At 43.4% G+C, this 13,904-nt stretch overlaps 1 protein-coding gene across 1 annotated transcript in view; it reads left to right on the forward strand.

The window, feature by feature from the left end:
• The window catches only part of LOC138789357 (coagulation factor XIII B chain-like), a 99,578-nt gene that overhangs the window by 72,607 nt on the left and 13,067 nt on the right, over nucleotides 1–13,904 (forward strand). The window contains exons 13-15 of the mRNA XM_069967967.1: nucleotides 120–302; nucleotides 997–1,191; nucleotides 4,632–4,811. Of these exons, the coding sequence (XP_069824068.1) occupies nucleotides 120–302; nucleotides 997–1,191; nucleotides 4,632–4,811 (558 nt within the window). The remainder of the gene's footprint in view (nucleotides 1–119; nucleotides 303–996; nucleotides 1,192–4,631; nucleotides 4,812–13,904) is intronic.

Here is a 13,904-nt window from a genome sequence, read left to right on the forward strand (position 1 = left end):
ATATACTGTAGATGGGAAAGTGATTTGGCACTAATGAGATAAATAAAATCTAAATTGTTAATTTTGTTGTATAGTTATTGTATTCTATTAGTACATTTTTCTTTACTAATCTTTTTCAGGAATCGGTGCGCAGTGTGGTCCTCCACCAGTTATAGAATATGGAGACACCATAAGCTTAATAAATCCTTCCTATAACTCTGGGGAATCTGTGGAGTATAAATGCCCAGAATATTATACTCTTACAGGAAACAAGAATGTAACATGTTTAAATGGCGTCTGGGATGAAGCTCCGGTCTGTCTGAGTAGGTCCATTATACTATTATTTTATAACAGTGCGCATACAAACAACATAAAAGGAAATAAAATAAAATCACCATTAAATTATGATCAAAGAGAATATTCCTCCCAAGCAGGGGGGGTCATCCTGGGGGAAAAAAAAGGACCGGGGGTAGAAGATCTAGGACAGTAGAGGCGGAGCTAACAATATAAACAGAACTAGCAGTAGGCGTAGGCTAGAAGAGTAGGCGGACCTAGAGTCAAAGGTGGAGCTGTAAATAAAGGGTGTGGTTATATAATAAGGACTATGAAAATTATTGCATTACACATACATATATATATATATATATATATATATATATATGTACTGAAATTCTTAGGAGAAAGGGGGTTGGTGCATGTCAGAAACGACGTCCGATAGCTGCCTGATATGTCTGTGATATCGGTAACATTGAGAAGCTATCCAACATTGTGTGCAGGCATAGTTTCACCAGCATGTAATGCTATCATCTCGGAAAGGGATTAGTCTGAGATGGACGGAGGAGGAAGTAGATTGCCATGGAGCAGAAGAGGTTGGAGCTTTTTTGCTCCTCACATAACTTCTTTATCAATAATAAAACAATTTAACATTGCAAAGTCAGGGGGAACAAGGATTTCAATAATTTAGCTATTTATAAGTAACCAAAATAATACATTACAAGTGTCCATTTATGGTTCCAGAGCCGTGTACTGCACGGGAAAAAGACATGGAAGATAATAATATACAGCTAAAGTCAGGAAATAAAAAGATATATCTTGTTCATGGTGCCAGCTTGGAATTTGATTGTAAATCAGGATATGAAGCTCCTCCTGACATCCAGATGAGAACAGTTTGTGAAGAAGGAAAACTGGAATATCCAAGATGCTTCAGGAAAGGTAAGTGTAAAAACCAAGGTGTGTGGTGGAATACTGCTGCCAATGGTGCGACAAATGCTGCTTATACAAACCTTTCTCTATGCATAAGACTCCTTTTTCCTCCCACCTCCTCCTTCCCAAACTTATCAGTCACTAGATATAGAAACTGGACTAAGAATTCCTATGATCTTGTCTCATTCAAATTCACAACTTACACTACTCAGTGCTGCTCTATAATGTCCTCTATGCAGCTGCTTCTAAAGATATGCTATAGATATACATGAGAGCAATATCTCGTCTTCTATGTGTGCAGGGTATAAGAGACATAAAAAAAAAAGAAACTCGAAAAGTCCTCCAGCTCCTGGAACAATAATTCATTATTATCTGTATCACGTAAGAAATCTACACATTTCGGGCTACACTAGCCTTTATTCATGATTCTATACACTCACCGGCCACTTTATTAGGTACACCATGCTAGTAACGGGTTGGACCCCCTTTTGCCTTCAGAACTGCCTCAATTCTTCGTGGCATAGATACAACAAGGTGCTGGAAGCATTCCTCAGAGATTTTGGTCCATATTGACATGATGGCATCACACAGTTGCCGCAGATTTGTCGGCTGCACATCCATGATGCGAATCTCCCGTTCCACCACATCCCAAAGATGCTCTATTGGATTGAGATCTGGTGACTGTGGAGGCCATTTGAGTACAGTGAACTCATTGGGGGAGATTTATCAAAGGGTGTAAAATTTAAACTGGTGCAAACTGCCCACAGAAACCAATCAGAGCTCAGCTTTCCTTTCAGCACTGCCTAAAGCTGAGCTGTGATTGGTTGCTGTGGGCAGTTTGCACCAGTCTAAATTTTACACCCTTTGATAAATCTCCCCCATTGTCATGTTCAAGCAGAAATCGAGACTCATCAGACCAGGCAACGTTTTTCCAATCTTCTACTGTCCAATTTCGATGAGCTTGTGCAAATTGTAGCCTCAGTTTCCTGTTCTTAGCTGAAATGAGTGGCACCCGGTGTGGTCTTCTGCTGCTGTAGCCCATCTGCCTCAAAGTTGGACGTACTGTGCGTTCAGAGATGCTCTTCTGCCTACCTTGGTTGTAACGGTTGGCTATTTGAGTCACTGTTGCCTTTCTATCAGCTCAAACCAGTCTGCCCATTCTCCTCTGACCTCTGGCATCAACAAGGCATTTACGCCCACAGAACTGCCTCTCACTGGATGTTTTTTATTTTTCGGACCATTCTCTGTAAACCCTAGAGATGGTTGTGCGTGAAAATCCCAGTAGATCAGCAGTTTCTGAAATACTCAGACCAGCCCTTCTAGCACCAACAACCATGCCACGTTCAAAGGCACTCAAATCACCTTTCTTCCCCATACTGATGCTCGGTTTGAACTGCAGGAGATTGTCTTGACCATGTCTACATGCCTAAATGCACTTGCCGCCATGTGATTGGCTGATTAGAAATTAAGTGGTAACGTGCAGTTGGACAGGTGTACCTAATAAAGTGACCGGTTAGTGTAGATTAAAAATATACATACAACATAACATTACAATTAAGTTCATACAATACACCAGAAGTGAACATAAACTATAGAGTGTAATTTTTTAAATGAGATGTATGGGCCAAGAGAGGCATTATTTGTACGTATTAGCTTACTTTCTTGTCCTTTTTTCAAAATTTTTTTTCCTCTCATGGTTAGTGGTTGGGTGAATCAATTTATTGTCTACTGTGTTTTCTCTTTTTAATTCATAATGACAACTAAATTATTCAAACGACTGTGATCGAAAGTGTACATACACTAGTTCACAATACCGTGTGTTGCCCCCTTTAACGTCAATGACAGCTTGAAGTCTTTTGTAGTAGTTGTGGACGAGGCTCTTCAGTTTCGCAAATGGTAAAGCTACCCATTCTTCTAGGCAAAAATCCTCCAGTTCCTGTAAGTTCCTGGGCTGTCTTTCATGAAATGTGTGCTTCAGATCTCTCCAGAGTGGCTCAATGATATTGAGGTCAGAAGACTCAGATTACCACTCCAGAACCTTCACTTTGTTCTGTTTTAGACAATGACAGGTTGATCATGACAACCAGAAACATCTAAATGACTATGATCAAATGTTCACATATCCTGGTGATTTTGGCCTGATAACATGCACAAAAGGTGACACAAATTGACCAAAAAATTCAGCCACAACTGCATCTAACTGGCTGAGGGGGACGTCAGTGACCTGGGAGCCAGAGAAGCAGGTGGGAGAGAGGGCAGGTAATGTATTAGCCCAGCAGCTTAGAAGTTTTGTGGGCGGTGGCTACATTGCTACAGCAGAATGAAAATGCTACGAGTATGTAGAGCTATAGTCAATGACAGTACAAGTATCATTCGCTGCACAACTTGCAGCGTGAAATCCGCTGCCAACTTGAACGTACCCGTAAAGCCTTTTTTTTTGTAAATTGTTGTCTTCCAAACTTTTTTTTTTGCAACACAGTACATGCCAGTTACCGCTCTCTGCTCATCTGAATTTTATTCTAGAAAGGAAGGAGTTGTGTAGGTTCAACTGCTATTTAACTTGACGAGGTTAACCTATACCCGAGGAGTGATTACAAGTGAAACAAGAAAAGCAATAAAGGTCCTCTAGTCAAGTTACGTTGTGTTACTCTATATGGCTATGTTCACACTACATAAGAGACCGGCCGTTCCGTGACCCCGGCCGGGTCACGGAACGGCCGGTCTCTGGCCGGATGATTTATGTTGAATATTTAAAAGTAGCACACATATACTGTATATAAAAATTTCACAATAGTGGTGTTCAATAGATAAAATATGAATCAATTCAAAAAGAGAAATACGATTCTGTTCATTGAAAAAAAATATATATACAGAAAATAAAAAATGTCTAGATAAAAATTATAAGATCAACAAAGGAAGTTAATATAAGTGTAACAGATGTTTAGCACACAGTATTAGTTCTGTCAAGATAACAAGATCGTGATTCCAGTCTTGTGGCACAAATACCTGAATTCTAGATCGTTTTTGTGCCACAAGACTGGAATCACGATCTTGTTACCTTGACAGAACTAATACTGTGTGCTAAACATCTGTTATACTTATATTATCTTCCTTTGTTGATCTTATGATTTTTATCTAGACATTTTTTATATATATTTTTTTTTTTAATGAACAGAATCGTATTTCTCTTTTTGAATTGATTCATATTTTATCTATTGTACACCACTATTGTGAAATTTATATATATATATATGTTTGCTACTTTTAAATATTCAACATAAAATTCATTCATATAGAGTAACACAACTTAACTTGACTAGAGGACCTTTATTGCTTTTCTTGTTTCACTTGAATTTTATTCTAACCAGAAATCATTACAATATATATATATATATAATTTTTTTTTTTTTTTTTTTTTTTATTTATTTATTTTTTTTTTCTTTTACCAGGTTTTTGTGTATTGGATCAATCAGCAATGATTACCAATAACATTCAATACAATGGAAACACTGTATTAGAAAATGGACAAAGATTCAGATTTCAATGTAATGAAGGAATGATCCCAGAGAATAATCTCGAAGCCAAATGTGAATGGAGCAAAATAACATATCCAGAATGTATTTTTACAGGTAGGTCTATATTATATACCTGTACATGATATGAGGAGTCCCTAAACCACTGCTTATCAATTCCAGTCCTCAGGCCTCACCAACAGGTCATGTTTTGAGGATTTCCCATACAAAGGACACCTGTGATAATACCTGATGCACTGAGTATAATTATATCACCTGTGATACTACCTGATGCACTGAATATAAGTTATATCACCTGTGAAATACTAAGGAAATCCTCAAAACATGACCTGTTGGTGAGGCCTGAGGGTTGAAGATTGTATGGTTCCGGCACTTCAAGTGAGTACCGGAACCATACAATCTACAACCCTACTATATTCACTGGCGGTCAGCCACCACAGGAACCGTGCACCCTCCCTAATGTACTGAGATCCGTGGAAGATTGTGGAGGTGAGCCGATTTCAACCTATCCCATTTTGTTTATTACAGAGACCAGGCTGCCTATAACTGGTGCTGTACCTAAAGTATAGAAGGGAACACAGCTCAGCAATAGTTAATATTAGAGGTTTATCTTAGCAATCCACTGGCTGCCTTTTAACTCAGTGCTACTCCATGCTGCTCCTCCCAAGGTGCCTGGAAAAGCTGAATCCAGTCCTGGGAAACTTCTCCAAGTTTCCCAGGACTGGATCCATTTTTTCCCAGCACCCGGAGTGGAGTGGCATGGAGTGGCAGTCAGTTAAAAGGCAACTGGCTGATGAGTGGATTGCCGAGATAATGAAGCGGTTCCAAGAGGAAATCACATGTTTTTTTCACAAAGCGCCACTTGCAGGACTGGGCTGTGGCATTGACAGCCTGGTCCTTTATTGTGACAAGGAACTGAAATAATTAGTTCCTTGTCAGTCCCATGGTGTTCCATTGTCCCCGACCCCCAGCACTTGAGTGACGTCACTAGCACGCCGGGGAGCTGGGACATAGAATGACAAGGGACTGAGACGGCCTCCTGGTCATGTAAGTGTGCATCATGGGGGGGGGCTCTTGTGGCTGGAGGTGCAATGCTGCCTTCGTCCACAAGAGAGGTTGGCAGGGCAAGGAGCCCTGCCAGTGGGTGCTGTGAGCTGTAGCCGCCATGGAGGCAGACCACATTTAGCCAGGGCTCCCTTCAGCACAGGCCCTGTAGCAGTCGCATGGTCTGCCTCCATTGTAGCTATGCCACTGGTCTTTAGTTTCTTTTCTTCATCATAGATACAGAGCAGTAATTATTTTCTATTTTTTCCTATTTCAGCATAACTCACTATGATGACTGAAACAAGAGGGAAGAACAGGAAGAAGAACACTACAATGACAACAATTGCCTATTATTTCTGCCCCTCTACGTAATCACATAGTAATAGACATGTTCTGTGCATTGCTTACCAACTTCTGTACATCTATTGAAAAGAAATAAAATAATATTTTTTACTTTATCGGTTTGTTTGTTCAATACAAGACAAACATTAATGTTTACTTCTTCCCAACCCATGAAGAACATGCACATCATTGGTCAGTTATAAGTTACATGGTTAATACGGTTGAAAAAAGACACATGTCCATCAAGTTCAACCAAGGAGGGGATGAATACAGGGAAGGGGGAGGGGTGATATGTTCTATACATATGCATTTATATTATTTTGGTCTAAGAACTTGTCTAGCCCTGTTATGAAGCCCTCTACTGTTGTTGCTGTGACCAGATCCTGTGGTAGACTGTTCCACAGATTCACAGTTCTCATTGTAAAGAAGGCTTGTCGCCTCCGGAGATTGAACCTTTTTTTTCTCCAGGCGGAGGCAGTGCCCCCTTGTCCTTTGAGGGGGTTTTACCTGGAACATCTTTTCCCCATATTTCTTGTAGGGGCCATTTATATATTTAAATAAATTAATCATATCTCCCCTTAAACGTCTCTTCTCCAGACTAAACAAATGTAATTCTTTTAATCTCTCCTCATAACTAAGATGCTCCATTCCCCTTATTAGTTTAGTTGCCCGTCTTTGTACCCTCTCCAGCTCTAGAACATCCTTTTTATGAATCGGGTTCCAAAACTGGACGGCATACTCCAGATGAGGCCGCACCAAAGCTTTATAAAGCGGTAATATTATATTCCTGTCCCGAGAGTCCATGCCTGTTATATACATGACAATATCCTGCTGGCCTTAGAAGCAGCTGACTGACATTGTGTGCTGTTCTGTAGTCTATTATCTACAAGTACACCCAGATCCTTCTCCATCAGCGACTCTCCCAGGGTAACTCCCCCCAGGACATATGATGCATGCGGGTTATTAGTACCCAGGTGCATAACTTTACATTTATCCACATTGAATAAAGTTGCATTTGTGTACTGACAGCCTTGGGTTAGTACCAGTGTAGCCACAAGATCATATGTGACGCATGTAACATACCTGAATTTCATCACCTTGAAATGCTCTTTATTCGTGCTGTGTCCTGATTGGATCCCTGTATAATGGGGAAGGGTTCTATGTGTAGTAATGGTTGCTCCTTTGCTTATTTGCCTTGCTCACATCAACATCCCAACAGCTCAAAATCTGATAAAAGTCCCTTGACTCTTACTTTTAGAAGCTTAGAGTATGCTTGTGCAGGGGTAGAGGTTGGGCCAGGTTTTCCTGTGGTAAACCAGGGAAGCTAGCTGTAACTTGCGGCACTCGTCACAGGGTCTGAGCAGCCTATTACACAGGGAGATGTGCAGTCACACTGGGGTATCTGGGGCCCACCAGAGGAAAAGATCCTGGGGGCCAACCAATGAAGAACCAGTGAGAAACAATGTCAGACAGTGTTTGTGCAGGTTCTAAAGCTGGGGGCTCACCGGAGGATTCCCCAATCCTCTGGTGGGCCAGTCCGACACTGGAAACGTGCGGCCGACAAACACGACACAATGTCCAAACCAGCCAGGAACAAATGTTTGCTCATTTGTTGGCTGATGGCCGGCCATATTGCACAGGGCATATAGTAGGGCCTTAAGCCATTGTTGTAGGAGTCTATAGGAATCAAACAGTACAATCATGAAACCAACACACCAATAATTGCCAACATGTATAGCTTGTCTATTCATGTATCACAAAACAGCAGGTTATTAAAGGTAAGTAAAATAGTATCATTCCCCCCCCCCCCCCCCCCCCCCCTAATGAACCTCAATCACACATCTCACTACAGGGGGGTATTACAGGCAATAACCACATCATTGACGTGCTTACATATCCTATGTGTGAATTCATGGTTGGTTTTTCCCATGTAACCCCTCAAACTACATTGGCAGGTACAGGTGCTTATGATGTTTTTGGTTCATCGCCCTACACCTGTTGGCTGATGGCTGGACCAATGGAGTAGACTGTTCATTGCCGGAGGGTTCCTATAGAAGGAAGAAGACAACCTCCCTAAATCCTTCTTCTGTATTTTTACACTATAAATAAGAGTTTGAAGTTTATTCATCTCATAGGAAAACCTGATTTTAACACATCAATGTATCTAGCCAAGTAAAGGATGCTATCATCCCTGCAGCCCAGGAAAAGATTTGTATAGAATAAATGGCAAAGTGGTTAGTCCTTGGTCTAAAGTGTTCCTCTGCCTGGGTTCAATTCTTGGGAGAAGTAGAAGTGTAAGAAGTCTCCATGTCTCTGCTCACAAGTGATATATTACTGTGAGGGATGGACATGGTTAACCATAGAATGTTTGCTGGATGTTGTTTGTAGAAGTTGTTGAGATACCCTGGAAGCAGTGGCGTAGCTACCATAGAGGCAGGGTAGGCAGTTGCTATGGGGCCCATGCAGGAGGGGGAGCCCAGGGGAGAAGATAAGAGTGTGTGTCCTTCTGCTTAACCCCTTATATACTGCAGTGTGTAAGTGACCCTATGTTTACTTACATGCTGCCAGGGGCGGTCTTGGCATTTCTGGGGCCCCAAGCGAAGTTATGTCTGGGGCCCCCCTCGACATGCGTTCCAAAACAATAGACCGCTGTGTGTTGCCCCCAGTAGTATATACCCCTTGTGCGCTACCACCAGTAATATATACTCCTTGTGTCCTGCCCCCAGTAGTATATACCCCTTGTTTGCTTCCCCCCAGTAAAATATAGACCCCTGTGTGTTCCCCAGTTATATATAGCCCCCTTTGTGCTCCACCAGAAGTATATAGACCTCCCTGTGTGCTGCCCCAGTTGTATATAGACCCCCTGTGTGCTGCCCCCAGTTGTGTATACCCCCTGTGTGCTCCCCCACTAGTATATATGCCCCCTGTGTCTCCCTCAGGGGTATTTAGCCCCCCTGTGTGCTCACCCACTTGGATATAGACCCCTGTGTGCTCCTCCAGTAGTATATAAACCCCCTGTGTGGTTCTCCCAGTAGTATATAGACCCCCTGTGTGCCCCACCAGTATTATATAGACCCCTTGTGTGCTGCCCCAGTTGTATACAGACCCCTGTGTGCTCCCCCAGTTATATATAGACCACCTGTGTGCCTCACAAGTAGTATATAGACCCCTGTATGTTCCCCCAGTAGTATGTAGACCCCCTGTATGCTCCCCCAGTAGTATATAGCCCCCCTGTGTGCTCTCCCACTTGGATATAGACCTCCTGTGTGCTCTCCAAGTTGTATATAGACCCCATTCTGCTGCCCCAAGTAGTATATAGACGCCCTGTGTGCTGCCCCCAGTAGTATATAGACTCCTCTGTAAAGCCCCAGTAGTCTATAGCTCCCCTGTGTGCTCCCCCTGTTATATAGCCCCCCTGTGTGCTCCCCCATTTATAGAGACCCCCGCTGTGCGCTCCCCCAGTTAAACAGACCCCTGTGTGCTCCCCCTCCCATATAGTATATAACACAATAAAACAAACACTTATATTCACCTGGGTCCGGACGTCTCCTCTTCTCTTCAATCTTGTGGCCGCAAGGGTTTTTCCTGCGACCACAAGAGGCCGCACTCCCCTTGTCCTGGCGCCGATGCTCCAGTGATGTCAATGGAGCGCCGGCACCACAAGGACAAAGCTGCCACTTGTGACCGCAGGGAAAACCCTTCCTACGGCCACAAGAGTGACTGACAGGAAGGGAGGCAATGTCTCCCGCCCTGTCAGTGCTGCTGCATGTAACTATGAGCGCTCATTACGAGTGCTCATAGTTACAGTTCAGATGGCAGCAACGAGCGGGGCAGCGACCCTGTCCAGTGGTCTTGAGCATAAGAGTGGGGCGTGGGGGCCCCCCTGGATGTTGGGGGCCCCAAGCGATCGCTTGGTGTGCTTGGTGCCAAAGACCGCCACTGCATGCTACAACACATAAAAAGGGTTAACAAGCAGAAGACAGAGATCTCTGCTTCACTGCACTGATAACCCATTACCTATGTTCTCTAGCTGCGCAACCAAATAGGAAAGGAAAATGTGCAGAGCTACTTGCAGAGGTCAGGGGTTATCAGTGCACGAGCAGTAAAGCAGATATATCCTTGTCTTCTAAACTTTGGGTCACTTGCACACTGCAGTACATAAGGGGTTAAGCAGTAGGTAGTCTACTCTTGCACCTACAGTATGTATTTAACCATAAGAGCTCCTAATGGGCCCTTATAGGTAAAAACAGTGGACTGTCATCGCAAGCAGCCATTGGCTCTCTGTTCTGCCAGTCACTCTTTTTTTATTTTTTTGCCCACATCACAGAGCATGCATTTACGTGGGGGAGAGGGGCCCCTTAACATTTTTTGCTATTGGGCCCCGTGAATCCTAGCTACACCCCTGCTTGGAAGGAAAAATTGAGGCCATAAGCTTCAAGGACACTACAGATGTGGCGTCTTAAAAAATAATGAGGCTTTTGGCATACGGTTTGTAACTAGTGAGTACCATCCCATTATGCGGGATGGAACCTACACTGTACACCTCTCCTGTCCTTGGGCTGTGGTCACATGAGGTTTTTTTTTCCATCATTTGCTACTCTTAACATTGACCGTTGTTTTGAGTATCAAATAATTGGTACAGTTTCAGCGCCTATCAGTGCAGTGACAGACACATAAACTTAGGGGGACATTTGTGAACACTGTGTCACTGGCGTACTTCAGGGAGAAGGTGCAGAATCGCCCCCTCTCCTTGGCATATGCCTGCCGCCCTGCCGTATCCCCAGCCTGCCTGGAGAGGCGTAGCCTCTTCCTGTGCCAGATTTACCATGATTTATGCTCGCTAAATCAGGCGTAAATCATGGCAGAAATATACACCTGCTCAGAACCAGGTGTAAATTTCTGTGCCCACTGTACAGCAGGTGCAGTTCAGGCCAGAGTCACTAAGAGGCGAGCCTAATTAAAGATAAGCATACGAGAAAGCTGGTCTTCATAAATGTCCCCTATGTGTATTGGGCAGCCATCATTGTATTGACTTCAAGGCATTCTATCATAGTTCGGTAATAACAGACATTATCGTTCAATCCCCAAATTTTTACCTCAAACCCTGAAACCCCCCCCCCCCCCCCCGCCTGGTGCAGAAGGGAGAAAAAAAACACAATCTTAATTTTTTTTACCCAACTCTCTATACTTATCATAGAACCTAATTAATTCTTTCCATTCTTCAACCCTCGGAAGTCATTGGGCCATCCCGTTTCAGATGTCTTGCCACAAACAACAATCTATTAGTCCAAATGCAATTTTTAGATTTATTTCCTTCCTCACTTCATCCCCAAACCCCTGTATATAAGAACACGTCAACATCAAGTGCACCCAATGTACTGTATATCTTCCTCATCACATCTCTGGCAAATTGCGGAATTTTTTTAAATTTAAAGTTAGGGTATAGAATGTACGATGGACAACGTTGAACTGTATCATTTGTTGCCTCTGGTTTGAAGAAACCTGTCTAACATTACTCAAAATTATATATTCTATTGTTCCCCTGAAATTTCTTTTTTTTTTTACCTAGTGTGAACATAGCCATGGGGTGGGATGGGTGGAATGCACAAACCAAATGGAGGCAGCCACACATCCCACCTGCAATAGAGATGAAAACAAAACAAAAAAAAATGCTCAGCTTTCTTATGGCACTATGCAAGAGTGAAAAAACTTGAAAAAAGGCCTGTGACCTAATTGACATTCCGAAACGCGTTGCCAACAAACAGAATATTGAGTCACGTCAGTGTGCGATTCTCTGACCGCAACTTTGCTTTAACTCTGGATATCTACCTGCGCTGATCCTCCTGTGGGTTTCTTCTGGTGACCCTTCGTGGGACGCACTCTTGCACGCTTTTACCCACCGCTGATGGTAGTAACCTGAGGGATAGCTGCAGTTCCCGTCGAAGCGCCATCATATGCCAACAGTAGAGTTGTGCCTATCTTTTGCACAACTCCTTAAGGTGAATGCGTCTATCTAGCACCTTGATAAGACACAGAAACCTCTAGCTTTATTGCACCAGGAGGGGCCCCTCTCTTGTTTTATTTTCCTATACCACTATTCACACTATGTAGGTACACGTTGCCATGAAAAAATGCAAAAGCACACTGCAAATGCCAAGGGTGATTTTGGTAGATTAGCTAGATCCTGCAAGCCCAGCGTATAATTTTAAAGGGGTAGTGCGGCGCTAAACAATTATTCAGTAAATAACATAAAGTACTAAATAACATATTATAAAGTTATACAACTTTGTTATGTATGTTATGTTAGTGAATCGCCCCCTTCCTGTGTTTCCCCCCACCCACACCAGACCCGGAAGTGTAGTGTTCTATACATACTTTGTAATGTATGTTATGGTAGTGAATCGCCCCCAAACCGCTCCGACCGTCCCTCTGCCGCGTCATCAGCTACTCAGCCGCGATTGGCTGAGCATAACTGTGCTCAGCCAATCGCGGCTGAGCAGCTGATGACGCAGCAGAGGGCGGCCGGCACTAGGGAAGGTCGGAGCGGTTCGGCCGTCCGTCCGAAGATGACATCATAGCACAAGATGGTGGACGGTGGTCAGCTAGAGGCAGGTATGTATAGAACACTACACTTCCGGGTCTGGTGTGGGTGGGGGGAAACACGGGGAAGGTGGCGATTCACTAACATAACATACATTAGTTGTATAACTTTTTAATGTGTGTTATTTAGTGAATAATTGTTTAGCGCCACACTACCCCTTTAAAGAGGGATTCCAGGAAAATCAACTATTCCCATATCCACATGATAGGGAAAAAGAAGGAGATTGCGGAAAGTCCGACCTCTGTACCCCTGCTGATCTCTGTATTAGCTCTGGCTCCTTTGTTAGGATTATAGCCGCTGGTACACCATGAGACCTTGCGGCTTTATTCATTCCTATGGAGTGACGGAAATAGCCGGAGTATGCCGGAAGAGCAATGTACTCGGCTTTTTCCATCTGCTCCATAGGAATGAATAGAGCCGTGTGCTGTACCAGCTGCTCTATGTATAATACAAACCCCCCCCCACACACACACACACACACACACACACACAATCTCCTACTTTTCTCCTATCCTGTGGATAGGGGAAAAGTTATTTTCTCCAAGAATACTCCTTTAATATTATTCCAGGGGAGGCCAGAGTATAATGTAGGGTCCATTTCGTATATGGGGCCACCCGTGGTGGGATGGTACTCACTATGTACAAATGGTATGCCAAGAGCCTCATCATTCTTATAATTGTTTTTTGTTTTTTTGTTTTAAATCTCTATTTTGGCTACATCTTGGCATCTTGCATTTTTTATGTTTTTGTGTCTGGATTTCAGCCATGGCGTGGTGAATAGTAGTAAAGAAGGAGAGCTGACTTTTTATGGAGGAAGGTGAGTAATAAGTAGCTAGCTTGGATAATAAGTTGCTTAACTAACCTTAGCTGCCCACATGCTGGATAATAGCATAGCGAATGTAATTGACTCGTCACTCCAATCAAACTACAAGGGGCGATGGAGAGGAGCAAACGAGCGCTCTCAGCGCTCCCTTGCTCCTCATTCCCAGCTCGCTGCCGGCGCTATTGCACGCGTTGGCTGCGAGCGGGTGAGTGTAGGTGGGGGGCATGGGGAGGCTTCCCAAATGATCACTTGATTGTCGGGGTAGCCCATAGAAGTTAGCAGCGGTCTGCTGCTGCCGCTTTTATTCCACAGACACCGATCAGCCAACAACGTTCATGTCGGCTAATCATTGTCTTCTATTACACAGGACGATTATTAG

This window comes from Dendropsophus ebraccatus, chromosome 4 (assembly GCF_027789765.1).
Source record: "Dendropsophus ebraccatus isolate aDenEbr1 chromosome 4, aDenEbr1.pat, whole genome shotgun sequence".
Lineage (NCBI taxonomy): Eukaryota > Metazoa > Chordata > Amphibia > Anura > Hylidae > Dendropsophus > Dendropsophus ebraccatus.